The 13,821-nt window shown below is 43.7% G+C and overlaps 1 protein-coding gene across 1 annotated transcript in view; it reads right to left on the bottom strand.

The window, feature by feature from the left end:
* Positions 1–13,821, bottom strand: part of Phaf1 (phagophore assembly factor 1) — a 30,468-nt gene that overhangs the window by 4,265 nt on the left and 12,382 nt on the right. Inside the window, exons 4-11 of the mRNA XM_006986779.4 lie at positions 11,009–11,052; positions 9,323–9,402; positions 9,006–9,100; positions 8,378–8,475; positions 8,177–8,289; positions 2,831–2,964; positions 2,425–2,508; positions 608–690 (exon numbers count right to left, since the gene is read on the bottom strand). Of these exons, the coding sequence (XP_006986841.1) occupies positions 608–690; positions 2,425–2,508; positions 2,831–2,964; positions 8,177–8,289; positions 8,378–8,475; positions 9,006–9,100; positions 9,323–9,402; positions 11,009–11,052 (731 nt within the window). The remainder of the gene's footprint in view (positions 1–607; positions 691–2,424; positions 2,509–2,830; positions 2,965–8,176; positions 8,290–8,377; positions 8,476–9,005; positions 9,101–9,322; positions 9,403–11,008; positions 11,053–13,821) is intronic.

The following is a 13,821-nucleotide window of genomic DNA, read 5'->3' as shown; positions in this document are numbered from 1 at the left end:
GCTCTCACATCTCTACCCTGCATCCCATAAAAGCTAGAACCCAATATACCTGCCCAAAGCCCTGGCCTGGGGTCTTTGACAACATTCACTGGGGAAGGCCCAACCCAGGAACTGAAGTCAAACAGAAAAAGGACACGACTCCCAGGAAAAAGACTATTACATAAGCTATAAAGGTTTCCAGTTGGGTATGGTGGCTCATACTTGAAATCCCAGCATTGGGAGGCTGAGAGATGGGGAGTGCTTTGAGTTTGGGGTCAGCCTGTGTTACTGGATACCAGGCCAGCCAGAGTGATAGAACAGGACCCTTTCTCAAAGAAGATCTAACCGTTTCTGCCTGTATCTCCCGATTTGTAAACTGAGTACACACACAAATCTAAAGCACTGAATCCTGGGCAGGAACACAGTAGACACTCAGCACACACTGATTTCCCATGAAACGGAAGTGTGAGGTAGAGACAGTGTCACTCAGTGGTAAAGTGCTTACACAGCCAACTCCAGGACCTGGGTTCAATCACCAGCACCACAACTGAAGGGAAGAAATCTGGTAGAGACACATTTAACACTCAGCCAAAGTTCAGTTCCTCTTGCTCACCAAAGATGTACTCACATGTTAAAATTATAATGCCCAGGGTAATTGGTATGCAGGACAAACTTCTTCACTTTGTGTGTATTTGCATCAAAGAGGATGTCCTGACAAAGAGAATAAGATGTTCAAGTAGGAAAAGTTACCAAGGAAGGTCAGGGGCCTTACCAAAAACATTCCAACGTGGGATCTTCAACCATGAGAATGCTAGCAGCTTCCTCCCACATATTCCCAGCAGCCTTAACTAGGCATCTTTGTGGAGGTCCTGGCAGGCAGAGGGACCACAGATGCACTGCTTACCAATTTAAACAGCCAAGAAAAATCCCCTCTAAATGCAGATTTCAGCTCAAAAGTCACCCTTGAAAGGCTCAGGACACCTAGGTAAATGCTATAACCAACCAGGCCCTCTGCTTCTGTAGAAACTGACAACTAATGGAATTCAATCCAACCTTTCACTAGGACTCAAACCTGAAACTGATGCCACCTACTGACCCTTTCCTCCTGTAACTACCACTTTCCTAGTTTTCGTGGGCTGCTGAGGTCAGGGAATCTCAGGGTCATTTCTCACTCTACTCCCTTACCAACAGTCAACCGAAGCTCTCCATTCTTGCCACCTTTTGTGGACCGCATGGCGACCACTGCTGCTTATCTAGCAAGAGGAACTTGTGGCTCTTCCATTAACATGACTGTGGTGCCTATTAACTTGCCAAGGTCAGTGCTGGCCCCCTCAGTCCTTGCTCACAATCCCCCTTCCTCTCATTTAATCTTTTGTGCAGTTATGGAGTATAAAAGTTGTAGCCTTTTTTCAATAAATGAGCAGCCATCCCAATTCACCCTCAGATCGTCAGTCTCCTCCTTCTCTTTGCTGACTCCACACCTCCTCTTTGGGACCTGAACCCCACTTAAGCTGGACTCTGGCAATCCTTCTCACTACCACCATTGGCCCTTGAACTCCAACAGCACCATTCCCTCCTACCACTAGCCTACCCTCAGAAGTCTGTCCCGATAAAGCTCCCCAAGTCAGATTCCTGACTTGTCTTGGCCTTTCCATATAGGTGTGCCCAATTTCGTTTTCTCCCTCTCTATCATCTACTCTTTCTACCTTTGAACTTTCAGACCATGGAAAGCTCAAAGGTAATTTAAGACTCATGGTCTGGCTAGGTATTGAAACACATGCCTGTAATCACAGACATGAGATGATTCAGAGTCTGAGACCAGCCTTGGCTATATAACAAGACCCTGTCTCAAACAAAAGTAAAAAAACAACAACAACCCATGGCACAGGTCAACTTTGCCTTGAGATGGTTCCTTCTGGCATATTTATACAATCCTTTCTCAAACGTGCATCCTATCCACCAACCAGACTGCCAACCCTGGTGATACCACCAACTCCACTAGCGGCTTAGGTCCAGAATATATAGCTGCATTTGTGTCTCTGGGGTGCTTTCTCTAAAAATACAAAAGCACACTTTTACTGCCTGGTCCTTTCCAGTCTCCCTCAGACTTCAGAAGAGTGTCTTATGTATTACAGGATAACTCCCCATTTTAATGCAAGTAAGTGATTTCCATGGTTCCCATATAGTGAAGCATGTTTTCCCCCAAAAAGAATGCAGGATGTACCAGCAAACCCAGCATCCTGATGTTTCTCAGTACTCTTGGTGGCAGGAATGTCTACACTGGGTACCAGAACCTATGAAAAATAATACCTGGCACAACCATGAGGAGGAGCCAAAGTTCTTTGATTGCCTGGAAGGTAATGGCTGCACATGTTTACACAGGTACTCAAGGGTGCTCTGCCTATGGCAACAGAAGTGAAACCCTTTTCGAGTTGTCACACTTACCACTCCAAGAGTGAAATAGTTAAAAAAGTAGTCATTGCACTTGGATGGAACTTGTTTATGAGGGGAAGGAGAGTGAATTTTCATCTGTTGGGGGAAAATAACAATAAATTAAAATCCATTTAAAATAGTTTCTAGTTAAAGCATACATTGTGTTCCTTGTCTAATATTAAGCGGTTAGATAATTAAGACTGTGGGGAGGCAGATCTGTTAATATGGACAGATCTCCAAGTGGGCAGAAGTGACAAGTGACAGTTCAGAGTCATTAGGCCAAGAGGGCTCAGAGAAAAGCGTTTTCTTCAAGTAGACCAGATTCTGTGGGAAAACATCAGACTTCATTTATGCATATTAAAGTACTGGTGAATAAAGGGAGGGACTGACTAGTCACACTGTAAATACCTTTCCCTACCTTGTCTTCGGATTTATAGAAGACCTTGTGTGGAGAGCCAAGCATGCTAAGGACATCTTGGCAAGAATCACCAAAATACACCGAGCGTTCAAATACTCGCATTTTGGCATCTGCTAATACTCCAGGTCCACAACCTGTACACAAGGGAAAGGTTGTCAGGTTCTGGTCAGGACTGGAAACACAGCAACCCAAGGTCATTTTTCTCCAAGAAGCTAACAGCTTCCTCTTGACTAGGCAAAGGACAAGACTGTATTCAAGTGTAAATACCAGGTCAAAAGGAATTAATTAAACAAGACTTTGAGAAACCACTACCTACTTGAAAATAGTGCCAGGGACTCTGGACAATTAATCTATTCACCAAACACTTAAGTACTTATTTTCTTTTTAACATGTATTTCTTGCTTGGCATGGTGGCACAGGCCTTTAATCCCAGTACTCAGGAGGCTGAGGCAGGCAGATCTCTGAGTTCCAGGCCAGCCTGGTCTAGAGTTCTAGGACAGCCAGGGCTGTCGAACAAAGAAATTTTGTTTCAAAAAACAAACCCATATATTGATTTTGTTTTTTGAGACAAGAGCTCACATAACCCAAGGTGGCCTCAAACTTGCAAAGGAGTCAATGGATGACATTGAAATCCTGATCCTCCTGCCTCTATTTCCAGTGCTAAGATTATACAGGCAGTGTGATAACAAACTCAAGCAACTCAAGTTACCCAAGTGTTTATTACCTACCATGGGCTAGAACACTGTGAGTAAAACTGCCTCATCTCTTCCCAAAATGTCTACTGTTGAGAGTTTAAGTGTGATCTAGTCATTGCATAGCTATTAGTAGCAGCAGCAGCAGCAGCAGCAGCAGTGGGTATTATGAACATGAATAGTTAAAAAACCTCAAATCTGTGATCCTCTGCCTCGGCCTGAGTGCTGGGAATAAAGGCATATATACCATTCCTGGCAAGAGGCACACTTTTCTTTTGGTTTTTTGAGACAGGGTCTGTTTGTATCCCAGGCTGTCCTGGAACTCGCTCTGTAGACCAGGCTGGCCTTGAACTCACAGAGATCTGCCTGCCTCTCAGTGCTGATATAAAAGGTGTACGCCACTACCGCCAGGCCAAGAGATATTTTCTATAACACTAACCAGAGGCTGTACCTACAGAACCACTTCTCCAGAAGAGCAAGAGTCAAGTATATGACTGTTTACTTCCTCACCCTAAAGAAATATCTGACAGTGCCTTCCAACCCAGGGAATAAGAATACTATCACTTAAAGAGGCAAACCAGGAAGAAAAATAGCAAAAGCAGTGTGATGTGTCAAAGTTTGTTTGGTTCAATGATATACCCATACAAATGGAGAAGTGCTTGTATCGTAAGTGGCAGACATAATGAAAGTAAAATATCCACATTCTGTGGGTGGGAGATATAGATGATTAACGTATTTTTTAAAAGTAGCCAAAAGTCAGAGAAAATTTCTGGTGTCATGTTAACAATACACCACCTTACTCTGCAAAGGCATTATTACATTTGTCTTAACGTTTTCATGTGTAACAATCAACTTGCTGTATTTGAACAACTTCAGAGAACCCAAATCTGAAATAATTAGGTGCCAAGTTCTTTGATTAACTCAATTCTATTCTCAGTACACCAACTCTTTTTGAGACAGGGTCTTACTATGAAGGGCAGGCTATCCTCAAAACTCATGATTCTCTTGTTACAACCTCCCAAAAGCTGGAACTATAGGTGTACGCTACCACCACCTTACAGCACATATACTCTGAATGGCAAACAAAGAATCTGAGGTAGAAGGATCACAGATTTGAGGTTTTTTACTATTTAAATTAGCCAGGTCCTAGGAAGAGCACAATGTTCATGATGTTTATAACATTCATAAATACTGCAGCTTAGGCAAGCCTTGGTGACCTACAGAACACATTCAAAGTCCTGCTAATATGAGCCCAGAGTCTCCAGTTGTCTTACTGTAATTATATATATGTATGTGTATCTCATACATGATATATGTAATAAATTTATATATATACATATGTGTATATAAAAACACATATTTTTATAAAAATCTCTCTCTCTTGAAACAGGTTTCTCTGTATAGACCTGACTATCTGGAACTCACTCTGCAGACCAGGCTAGCCTCCAACCCAGAGATCTGCCTGCCTCTGCCTCTGGAGTGTTGGAATTAAAGGTGTGCACCACCATTGCCTGGCTTTGAACATACTCCTTGAGATCATTTAAGACTATGTACTTAACCTGTCTGTGCTGTCCTACTGTGTACTCAGTCTGTTTAACCTGCCTTTAAGAAAACAATGCATTAACCTTACTATGCCATATATTTCCAACACAATCAGCTTTTGCAACCTAGCTCATGTATAGCTTTAATCTTATATGATATACTCTTCCATGCCCAATCTGGAGTAATATATGTGTGTTTGTAGATGTTGTGGTAATCATTTGCTGAAAGCAGCCAACAGGTTAGAAGTAACCTTATAAAACATCCACCATAAACGTTGCAAAGGTGGAGATAGCTGATAACATTTGTTTGCAGTTATGTTTGCTGTTCTATGTTTTGCCTGCATGTATGTCTCTGTGAGGGTGTCAGGTCTTGGAGTTACAGACAGTTGTGAGTTGCCATGTAAGGGCTGGGAATTAAACCTGGGTCCTCTGGAAGAGCAACTAGTGCTCTTAACTGCTGAGCCATCTCTCCAGCCCCATGTGTTTTCACTTTTTAATTTGACATGGACACATTTTTATGTTCCAAGGTTATCTTTAATGAGTTTACTGGACAAAGAAGACCATCCAGGTACAACTGCTCTCAGTCTGTGATTTCTTAAGTACCTTTTTTTACCAATGATTGTGGTGGCCACAACTGAACTGACTTCTTGTTTAAAATATCACCAGAGCTACACTACCCAAGAAACAGATATGCAAAATGGGTTGGAGAAAACCTCTGTGTTTGCCAAAGGAAATTGGATTGGACACTTCGTAAAATAACAGAAAGTATTTTTCCTCCACTGACAGTTCAGGCAGTGAGAAGTATTAGAAGCGTGCTATACAGAAGACAGGCAGCATTGGCTGAAATCTCTACACTCAATGGGTTCCTCTTGTCGTCTGTGATCACTGCTGTTCTAGATTGAGACCCTGCTGTATTCAGGAATGATCCTCCTGAGAAGAGAGATAGAACATCACCCGACTTTGTTGCCTGTTCTATGTCAATTTTGTCAAAGAACAGTTCAAGTGCAATATTCCTGTAGGTAGTTGTTCTGCCTTAGTTATAAAACATATTTTGGAGCCAACACTCAGTGTACAGTGCTCACTCTGCAAGCCTGAGTTTGACCCCTGGAACACACATAAAGAATAAAGGAGATAATCAACTCCAATCAATAATAGTCGTACTAGTCATAATCAATCTAGCCATCATCATCAACAATAACTATATATATTCTAAGAAAGTTCTAACCAGAGGTTGCAGACTAATTGTTCAGAAGTTAATTCAGTAAACACCTTTTTTTTTTGAGGCAGGGCCTTAAAATGTAGCCCAAGCTAGTCTCAAAGTCATGGTGATCCCCCACACCCCCAGTCTCTTAAAGTGGTGAGATTACAGATTTGAGCCACCACACCCAGGGGATAATACAAGATCCTAATGGGTGAGATATGCTGGCTGGACTAAGAGCTAGAAGAAGGCATGATCTCTGCAGCCCAGACATATTCAGGAACAATCTGGAAATCACTGCAAAGGTATATGTCTCTGCAGTGGCCTTATGTGCAAGCCTTGTATTGATGTGCAAACTACTGTTGTTTATTCAGATTTCCAAAGACAGACAAGTGGTAGTATTTCCCCATAATCCGATTACTCAGGAGGTCAAAACATGAGGATGATTCAAGTTCCTGGCCAATCCAGACTACATTATAAGACCCTGTCTCTGAAAACAAAACAAAACCTCCCAAACCCACTTACTGAAGATAAAGTTGTAGGGCTAGGGAGAGACTGCTTGGTAGTTAAGAAGGTAGTTAAGTTTGAACTCCCAGCACCCATGTTTAAAAAAAAAAAAATAGCAGCACACTCTTTTGATTCCAGCCAAGGATAACTATCCCAAGGCCCAAGAGCCAGGGCTGTTAGGAAGGGAGGCCTGTGAGCTCCAGCAGGGAGAAGGGCGAGGAGACTGGTGTTCATCCTTGAAATGGTTTTAGGGACTAGATAAGTTGGGCCAGGAACATGTGTAGAGGTGGTAAGTAGCAGGTAAAAATTCTAAGGTGGGTGTGTGGGGGCTATAGTCAGATTGGGGAAGGATCTTGGACCAGTGGCCAAGACCCCCAAGAAGGTCTGGGGCTCCCACAGAATAATCATTCTCTACTTAGAGCCATTCAGAGCATCATCCCATGGATCTTCTGGGCTTCTATAAGTTCCAGGTTATTTTTAGGTAGAAGATGCCCATGCTACTCATGCTAAAATTGTGACACTTCTAACAGCCCCAGTTCACTGATCTTTAAGTGGTGATTAGGTGTCTGGAATGTGTGCCCATACCTAGGCCAGGGGACATTTGTTGAACTTTTGCTGGGTGCTAGCCAACCATCCAGGCACTTTATGGTCAATCATCTTTCAAATGCTCATGGCAGACACAAAGGAATTATGCCATTACACCTACTTTACAAATGGGACAATTGAGCAACAAAGACTACAAAAAACTTGCTTAAGTACTAAGTATTAGGAAGTTCTGCTTCTGGGAGATAGAGACCTCACAACTGTGATTAGTGTTTATACAAGGAAACCTGAGAGCTAGTGGTGTGAAGGGGCCCCAAAATAGCTTGACCACACAGCAGCCATGACAGGCTTAGGGGCCTAGACAGCTTCTGTGATAGGCTTACTGGCAGGCAACACACAGATCCAGGAAAAGCCTTAAGCTGATACCACCCAGGAGTGAGGAAGTACCTGACATCCTAAACATTCCAACCATTAGATAAAGTGGCCAGATGTCCTTGAGTCTAGCACACACCTATTTTTGTTTTACAGATACCCCTAGACAATTGTCAGCCAATCAGGGTCCTGGACCTTAGAAATCCCCTCATCCCAACCTCTGCTCCACCTGAGCTCAGGGCTCTCTGCTCTCACAACCATGTTGGACAGACAGAAGGACCAAGCTCTGGAGCTTGAAATAAAGGCTCTTTGCTTTTACATGCGGGATTTGGTCTTTGTGGTGGTCTTTTGGGGGTCCCTGCGATCTGGGCATAACAGTGGTCCCTTTCCAACACAGGAACGTAATGGTAAACGTGTCTATAAACCAGGAACGAGATCTCATCAGATGCTTCGGATGGTAGTGTCTCTACATGGATACCATGGGGGAACCTACCTGCAGCAAGTAAGCGAAGTCGCAACCCTGAGGGTCCAGTTCCATCCCGAAGAACATCTACACTTTCAGCATATACATTCCCCAGGAAACAGCTCAGGGGCATCACAGGAGCCCTGGAGGAGGCATGGAATAAACAAGACATGGATCTCCCTCCTAGACAGGTCATGGGCCCAGCACAAAGCTCATGTCCCTCACACTTACTTGGTATCCTGGAGGCTGTTTCCACTGTAGATGTACATTCGTTTTACAGTTGCTCCATGGGGTATCTGAAGAGAAGCTAGACCATGAGCAAAATTGGGCTGCAAACAAGGCAAAAATTTTATTAAGAACATTATGGAGATCACATGACTCAGCATCTAGTCCTCCTTGGCACCAAATGGTCTTTAAGAACTGGTCTGGTCAAAGCACATGATCAAACTTGGCTCGGAGTCAACTAACTCACTTTAGATAAGCAATCACTTTAGATAAGCAAGTGCATCTTTGAGTTTTATTGCTTTTGTTTGGAGACAGGGTTTACCTAACCCAGGTTGGCCTTGAACCACAGATCCTTCTGCCTCAGCCTCCTAAGTACTGGGATTGCAGTGTGCATCATCACCTCTGGCTTGTTCATCTTTAAAGCAACAAGTAACTGAAAATTCAGAGAATGAACTCTCTAATCTCGGTTTAGGATGTTTAAGTTAGAAGATGGCTGGATAAACCTGTGAAAATATGAGGCCTTAATGTCCTTTGCAGTGCAGAATACCGTCTTCCTAGAAAGGTGTCCTATCTAGTTCCTTATTCCGCATGGACACTGGGAAATAAAACATACTAAGGGACAGGAAGTGCCAACCTCGTACTTGGGAGCCTCCGACCACGAGTCTAGCTGGAAGGAGAAAGAGAGTCCTCTGAAGTTGAGATGGAAGAGCTGCTCAGCAGAGTTGTACACTGTGGGGAGGAGAAGGAGGGACAGTTGACTGGATCTACTCCCCGATGTAAACCGCTCGGCAGGAAGGAATGATTACAGCAAGAGAATTCCTTATTCTAGTTTCTGAACTGACCCACTAGGATGCCAACAAGGGAGAGGAGGGGTCCTTCACACCCATCCAAATACCTGAGACGAGGAGAGATCACACCACCCACCAGGTGAATCAGGTGAACTTGGCTTACCTCCAGGATGGGTTGCGCCAAAAGACTGGTCAATTTGCTCAATGGTAGGAGCGATGGCCTGAGAGTTAAAATGCACTCCACTGAAAAATACAAGTATTTTTTAATACCAGGTTTAACAAGATGGGCTTGATCATGAGAAATGGTGGCTGAAATTATTATTTATTAAGAGATAGAATCTTGTTATGTACCCTGGCTGGCCTTGAAAACACTGCAATCCTTCTGTCTTGGCCTCCCAGGTGTTGGGATTACCAGTGTGTGCCACTGTATTCAGTCTAAGAGTTATTGTTTTTTGTTGCTGTTTTGTTTTTCTATACAGGGTTTCTCTGTGTAGCCCTGGCTGTCCTGGAACTCACATCTGCCCGCCTCTGCCTCTTAGTGCTGGGATTAAAGGTACTCACCATCACCACCTGGCCTTTAAGAGTTTAAAGAGTTATTCTTAAAACACATTGTATAAAAATAAAATGGCCAGGCATGGTGGTTCACAAGTTTAATTAGCACTTGGGAGGCAGATCTTAGTGAGTTCAAGGCCAACCTGGTCTACATAGAGTGCCAGGCTAGCCAAAGCCACATAGTGAGACTGTCTCAAAATAAACAAAAATTTAAAATTAAATAAATTGCAAACAAGAAGAATTAATTAGGTAAGAAATAGGTCAATTCTTGGAAGACCATATACAGAGCTGACTTTCTGGCTTCCCAATACATTACTGGCTCCAAACAAAAAGGACAGAGAAGACAAGACAGACCTTGAGGTAAGAAGGTTCTAGAAAGTAACACTAAAAGAACAAATGGATCTTGCATACTTGTCTGTCCATTCCTCTATCAGCAAACGGTGTCTGAACTGCCCCAGGAATCGGGTCTCTGTCATGTTTCCAGTAAGGAGAAGCCTACACAGGCTTACTGGAAGGTAGTCTGTCTGGTTGTCGCAGTTCTGGGGAATGAACCCAGGGCCATGTATGCCAGGTAAGCTCACCACCACTGGAGCTCAATTTATTCCTAGCCCCTGAAAGTTGTGTTCTAAATGTGAGCACAGCACTCTGCCAACCAAGGCTCAAGTATCTAAGGCTTGTACAGGCCATCCTGTTCTCATTCTTTTTATTTTAGGTTGTTCTGGAGCTACTTCGGGCTCTGCAGACTCCTTTCCTGCCGCCCTGTCACCCACCCTTCAGAGCCTCCACGGGTCTCAGACTCCCCGGAGCTCCACGGCAGGTGCGGGTGGCTGCTGCCATCTTTGTTTCTCTCTCTGTTCTCGTTCTAAAACTGGCAGCTTCTGCTCTGAAACGGCTGTCTCCTTAGTGCTGGTTTTGGAGTCAGAGCTACCTGGTTTGTTCCATTTCTGTTACTCAGAAAAACCCAAACAGAGGTGACAAAGAAAGGCTATGCAGGGAAGGGCAGTTATGACTCAGGAGGCTGTCATAGCATTCCTGAGCTGAAGTGGTACTCTGTTAAGAGAGCTGAACTAGATTTTATATATACATGTAATGTATTAAACACCCAGCATGTTCTTAATGAGGCTTACTTCCTCAAGAATCTGAGCAGGCTGGGAGGCTGCCTCAGGGAACTATAGTACCAGGCTGTAATTCCTGGACTGCTGGATATGAAATCCTTTAGTATTGAAGGTAGTAATGAAGATAGTAGATAAAGCTGGTCTGTACCAAATATAACACATCAGTAAGGGAGAAAACTTACCAATATTTTAACTTTACTTTTGTCAAGTCATAAACTTCAATCACCTAAAAAATAAAAAATTGTTTAGGAGCTGTAAATGTTCAAGTTGATACAAAGACAGATGTACTTCAGAGGCTATGGCAGGAGAATTCAAGCCCAGCCTGAGCTATTTGAGATTCTGTCTCAAGCAAAATACACTTCCCAAAAGCAAATTTGAGGGCACAGCTTAGCAATATAACGTATGTTTAATATGGTCTCAACTTGACCATTCAGCAAAAGATTCTCCTGAAGTACTGCATGTTATCTTTTGTTCTCATCTTAAATTTGGGGAGGGGGAAGAGCCATGTGTGATGTTGCACAGCTGTAGTCTTATCTACTCAGGAGGCTGAGGATAGACCATCACTTGGAGTGATGAATCTAACACTAGCTTGAGCAAATAGTAAGATACTATCTCCAAATAAAGAACAAGACCAGAAAGGAAAACACAAATCATGACTTTCCTCCATAAATTTCTCTCTCTCTCTCTCTCTCTCTCTCTCTCTCTCTCTCTCTCTCTCTCTCTCTCTCTCTCTCTCTCTCTCTCTCATATTGAGATAGAATCTCATTATATAGCCCTGGCTGTCCTCCAACAACTTGCAATGACTCTTTTGTCCCTGCTTCCCAACTGCTGGGACTACAAGGTATGTGGCAAAACACCCAGCCTTAACTTCCCCTCTTTTAATATTGTCTAAGTGATGTAGATGCTTTCAATCAAGGTCCTTACATCTTATCCAAGCTGAGCCATACTGGAACACATATCATTCTACAAGACAATGCCACATTCCAGGAAACATATCCTATTGCTATGTGTTCAGTATTGTGACCTTTTCCTCTTCTACATCAATTTTTTTTTTTTCTTTTTTGGAGACAAGGTCTCACTATGTATCCCTGGATGGCTCAGGACTCACAAGATAGACCAAGCTGGCCTTGAACTTGGAGATCTTCCTGCCTCTGCTTCTCAAGTACTGGGATTAAAGGTGTGCACCAATACATCAAGCCCCAAGTCATAATTAATATATTATAAAACACAAAAACCAGCAGAGTGTGTTGGCACACACCTTTAATCCCAGCATTAGGGAGGCAGAGGCCAGTCTGGTCTACAAAGTAAGCTAAAGGACAGCCAGGGCTACAGAGAAACCCTGTCTTGAAAAACAAAAAACCAAACCAAACAAACAACAAAAACAAACAAAAAACAAAACAACTCTCAAATTAGCTTAATTTATTTACAATATAAAATGATGGAGGAAGAGGTCCATCAGTACAACTGATTATATCCCTCATAAAGGGGATCTGGTTGAACCTGAAGATCCTGAGGGCCCTTGTGAAGTTGTCCCTTTAATAGGTTCAGTCTCAGATGAAATGCCAGGAGTCAGAGCAGAGACAAATGAAAAGGCACTGAACACTCAGGCATTACTGGCACCAAGTAATACACACAACAAAGTCCTTGACACTGTGATGTCATGGCTTGGCAGCCAACAACATAGCTGGTTGGGGGTTGGGGGCCCCATTTACTCCTCCAGTGGGGGCAGGCACAAGCAGAGCTGGCTCCATGTCTGGTTTGGCCTGTCACTCTGAGCTCAGATGTGGAAGAGGTTGTGGGGAGCATCAGCACTGACACAGAAACCGGGACATTCACCTCACATTCAAAAGCACTGAACTTCTGACAAGAGACCATACCTAACTTTTCTTTTTTTTTTTGATTTTTGGTTTTTTTAAAGACAGGGTTTCTTTGTGTAGCCTTGGCTGTCCTGGAGCTAGCTCTGTAGACCAGGCTGGCTTCAAACTTAGAGATAGATCTGCCTGTCTCTGCACCCACACCCAGCTCCTTTTTTCTTTTTTTGAGACAGGGTCTCATGTAGCCCAGGCTGGCCTACAAGTCCCTATGTAGTCAAGGATGATCTTGAACTCTTGATCCTCATGCCTCTCTCTCCCAGGGCTGGAGTTACAGGTATGTGCTACCACTCTTGGTTCATATGGTGATAGGGACTGAACCAAGGGCAGGCACTCTACTAATATATATTCCCAGCCCTGCTCCTAACTTTTTTTTTAAGCATTAGCACTGGTGCTGGTAAGATGGCTCAGAGGGTAAAGGCACTCGCCACCAAGCCAGAGGACCTGAGTTCAACCCCCAGGACCCACATGTAGAGAGAACTGACCTCTACATGTACACACACACACATACACACCACCAACAACAACATGACACTGACTCAAGTTAGAAACCTCCCCACAATTACTAAGCTGTGGAAAGAATGGCTGTCTGCTGGGCCTTTTTTGGCACCTAAAGGAATCCTTTTACTCAAACTTGTGTGAGCTGTTCACTGGTCCCATTAAGCCATGGGTAATGACTTATTTTGCACAGGGAAGGTATTAATGCATACTGGGTAAGTCTACCTCATATGCAGCTACTTAAGGGCAGTATGAAGCTTGTAAGTGTGGAAGCTGGTGCTAAGAGAGGCCCTGCAAAGGAAGACAGGAACAGCATGATTCAGAAGGTAGCCAGGGTCCCCTTCAGAATGCCCAAGCACGGCAGTACGCCATGCCAAACTGGCTGCCATTTCACTGAGGTCAGGACCTTGCGCTAACAGAGACTGTCTACTTTCAGCCAGAAGCTCTGCTTGTAGAGGATGCAGGCATTCTCTCTCTGACAGCTACAACTATGGCTGGCCAACAACCTCCCAGAAGGATCTCCAGGGAAATCCTTTCCGTGTCCTATTTTCTCTTCTTGTGACTGGATGACAGGAGCTGGGAAGCATGTCACCTTTGGAAGGGCTACTTCCTAGCCTAAGCAGGAA

The sequence above is a fragment of the Peromyscus maniculatus genome, chromosome 5, assembly GCF_049852395.1.
Source record: "Peromyscus maniculatus bairdii isolate BWxNUB_F1_BW_parent chromosome 5, HU_Pman_BW_mat_3.1, whole genome shotgun sequence".
NCBI lineage: Eukaryota > Metazoa > Chordata > Mammalia > Rodentia > Cricetidae > Peromyscus > Peromyscus maniculatus.
This window is presented reverse-complemented; position numbering and strand designations above follow the sequence as displayed.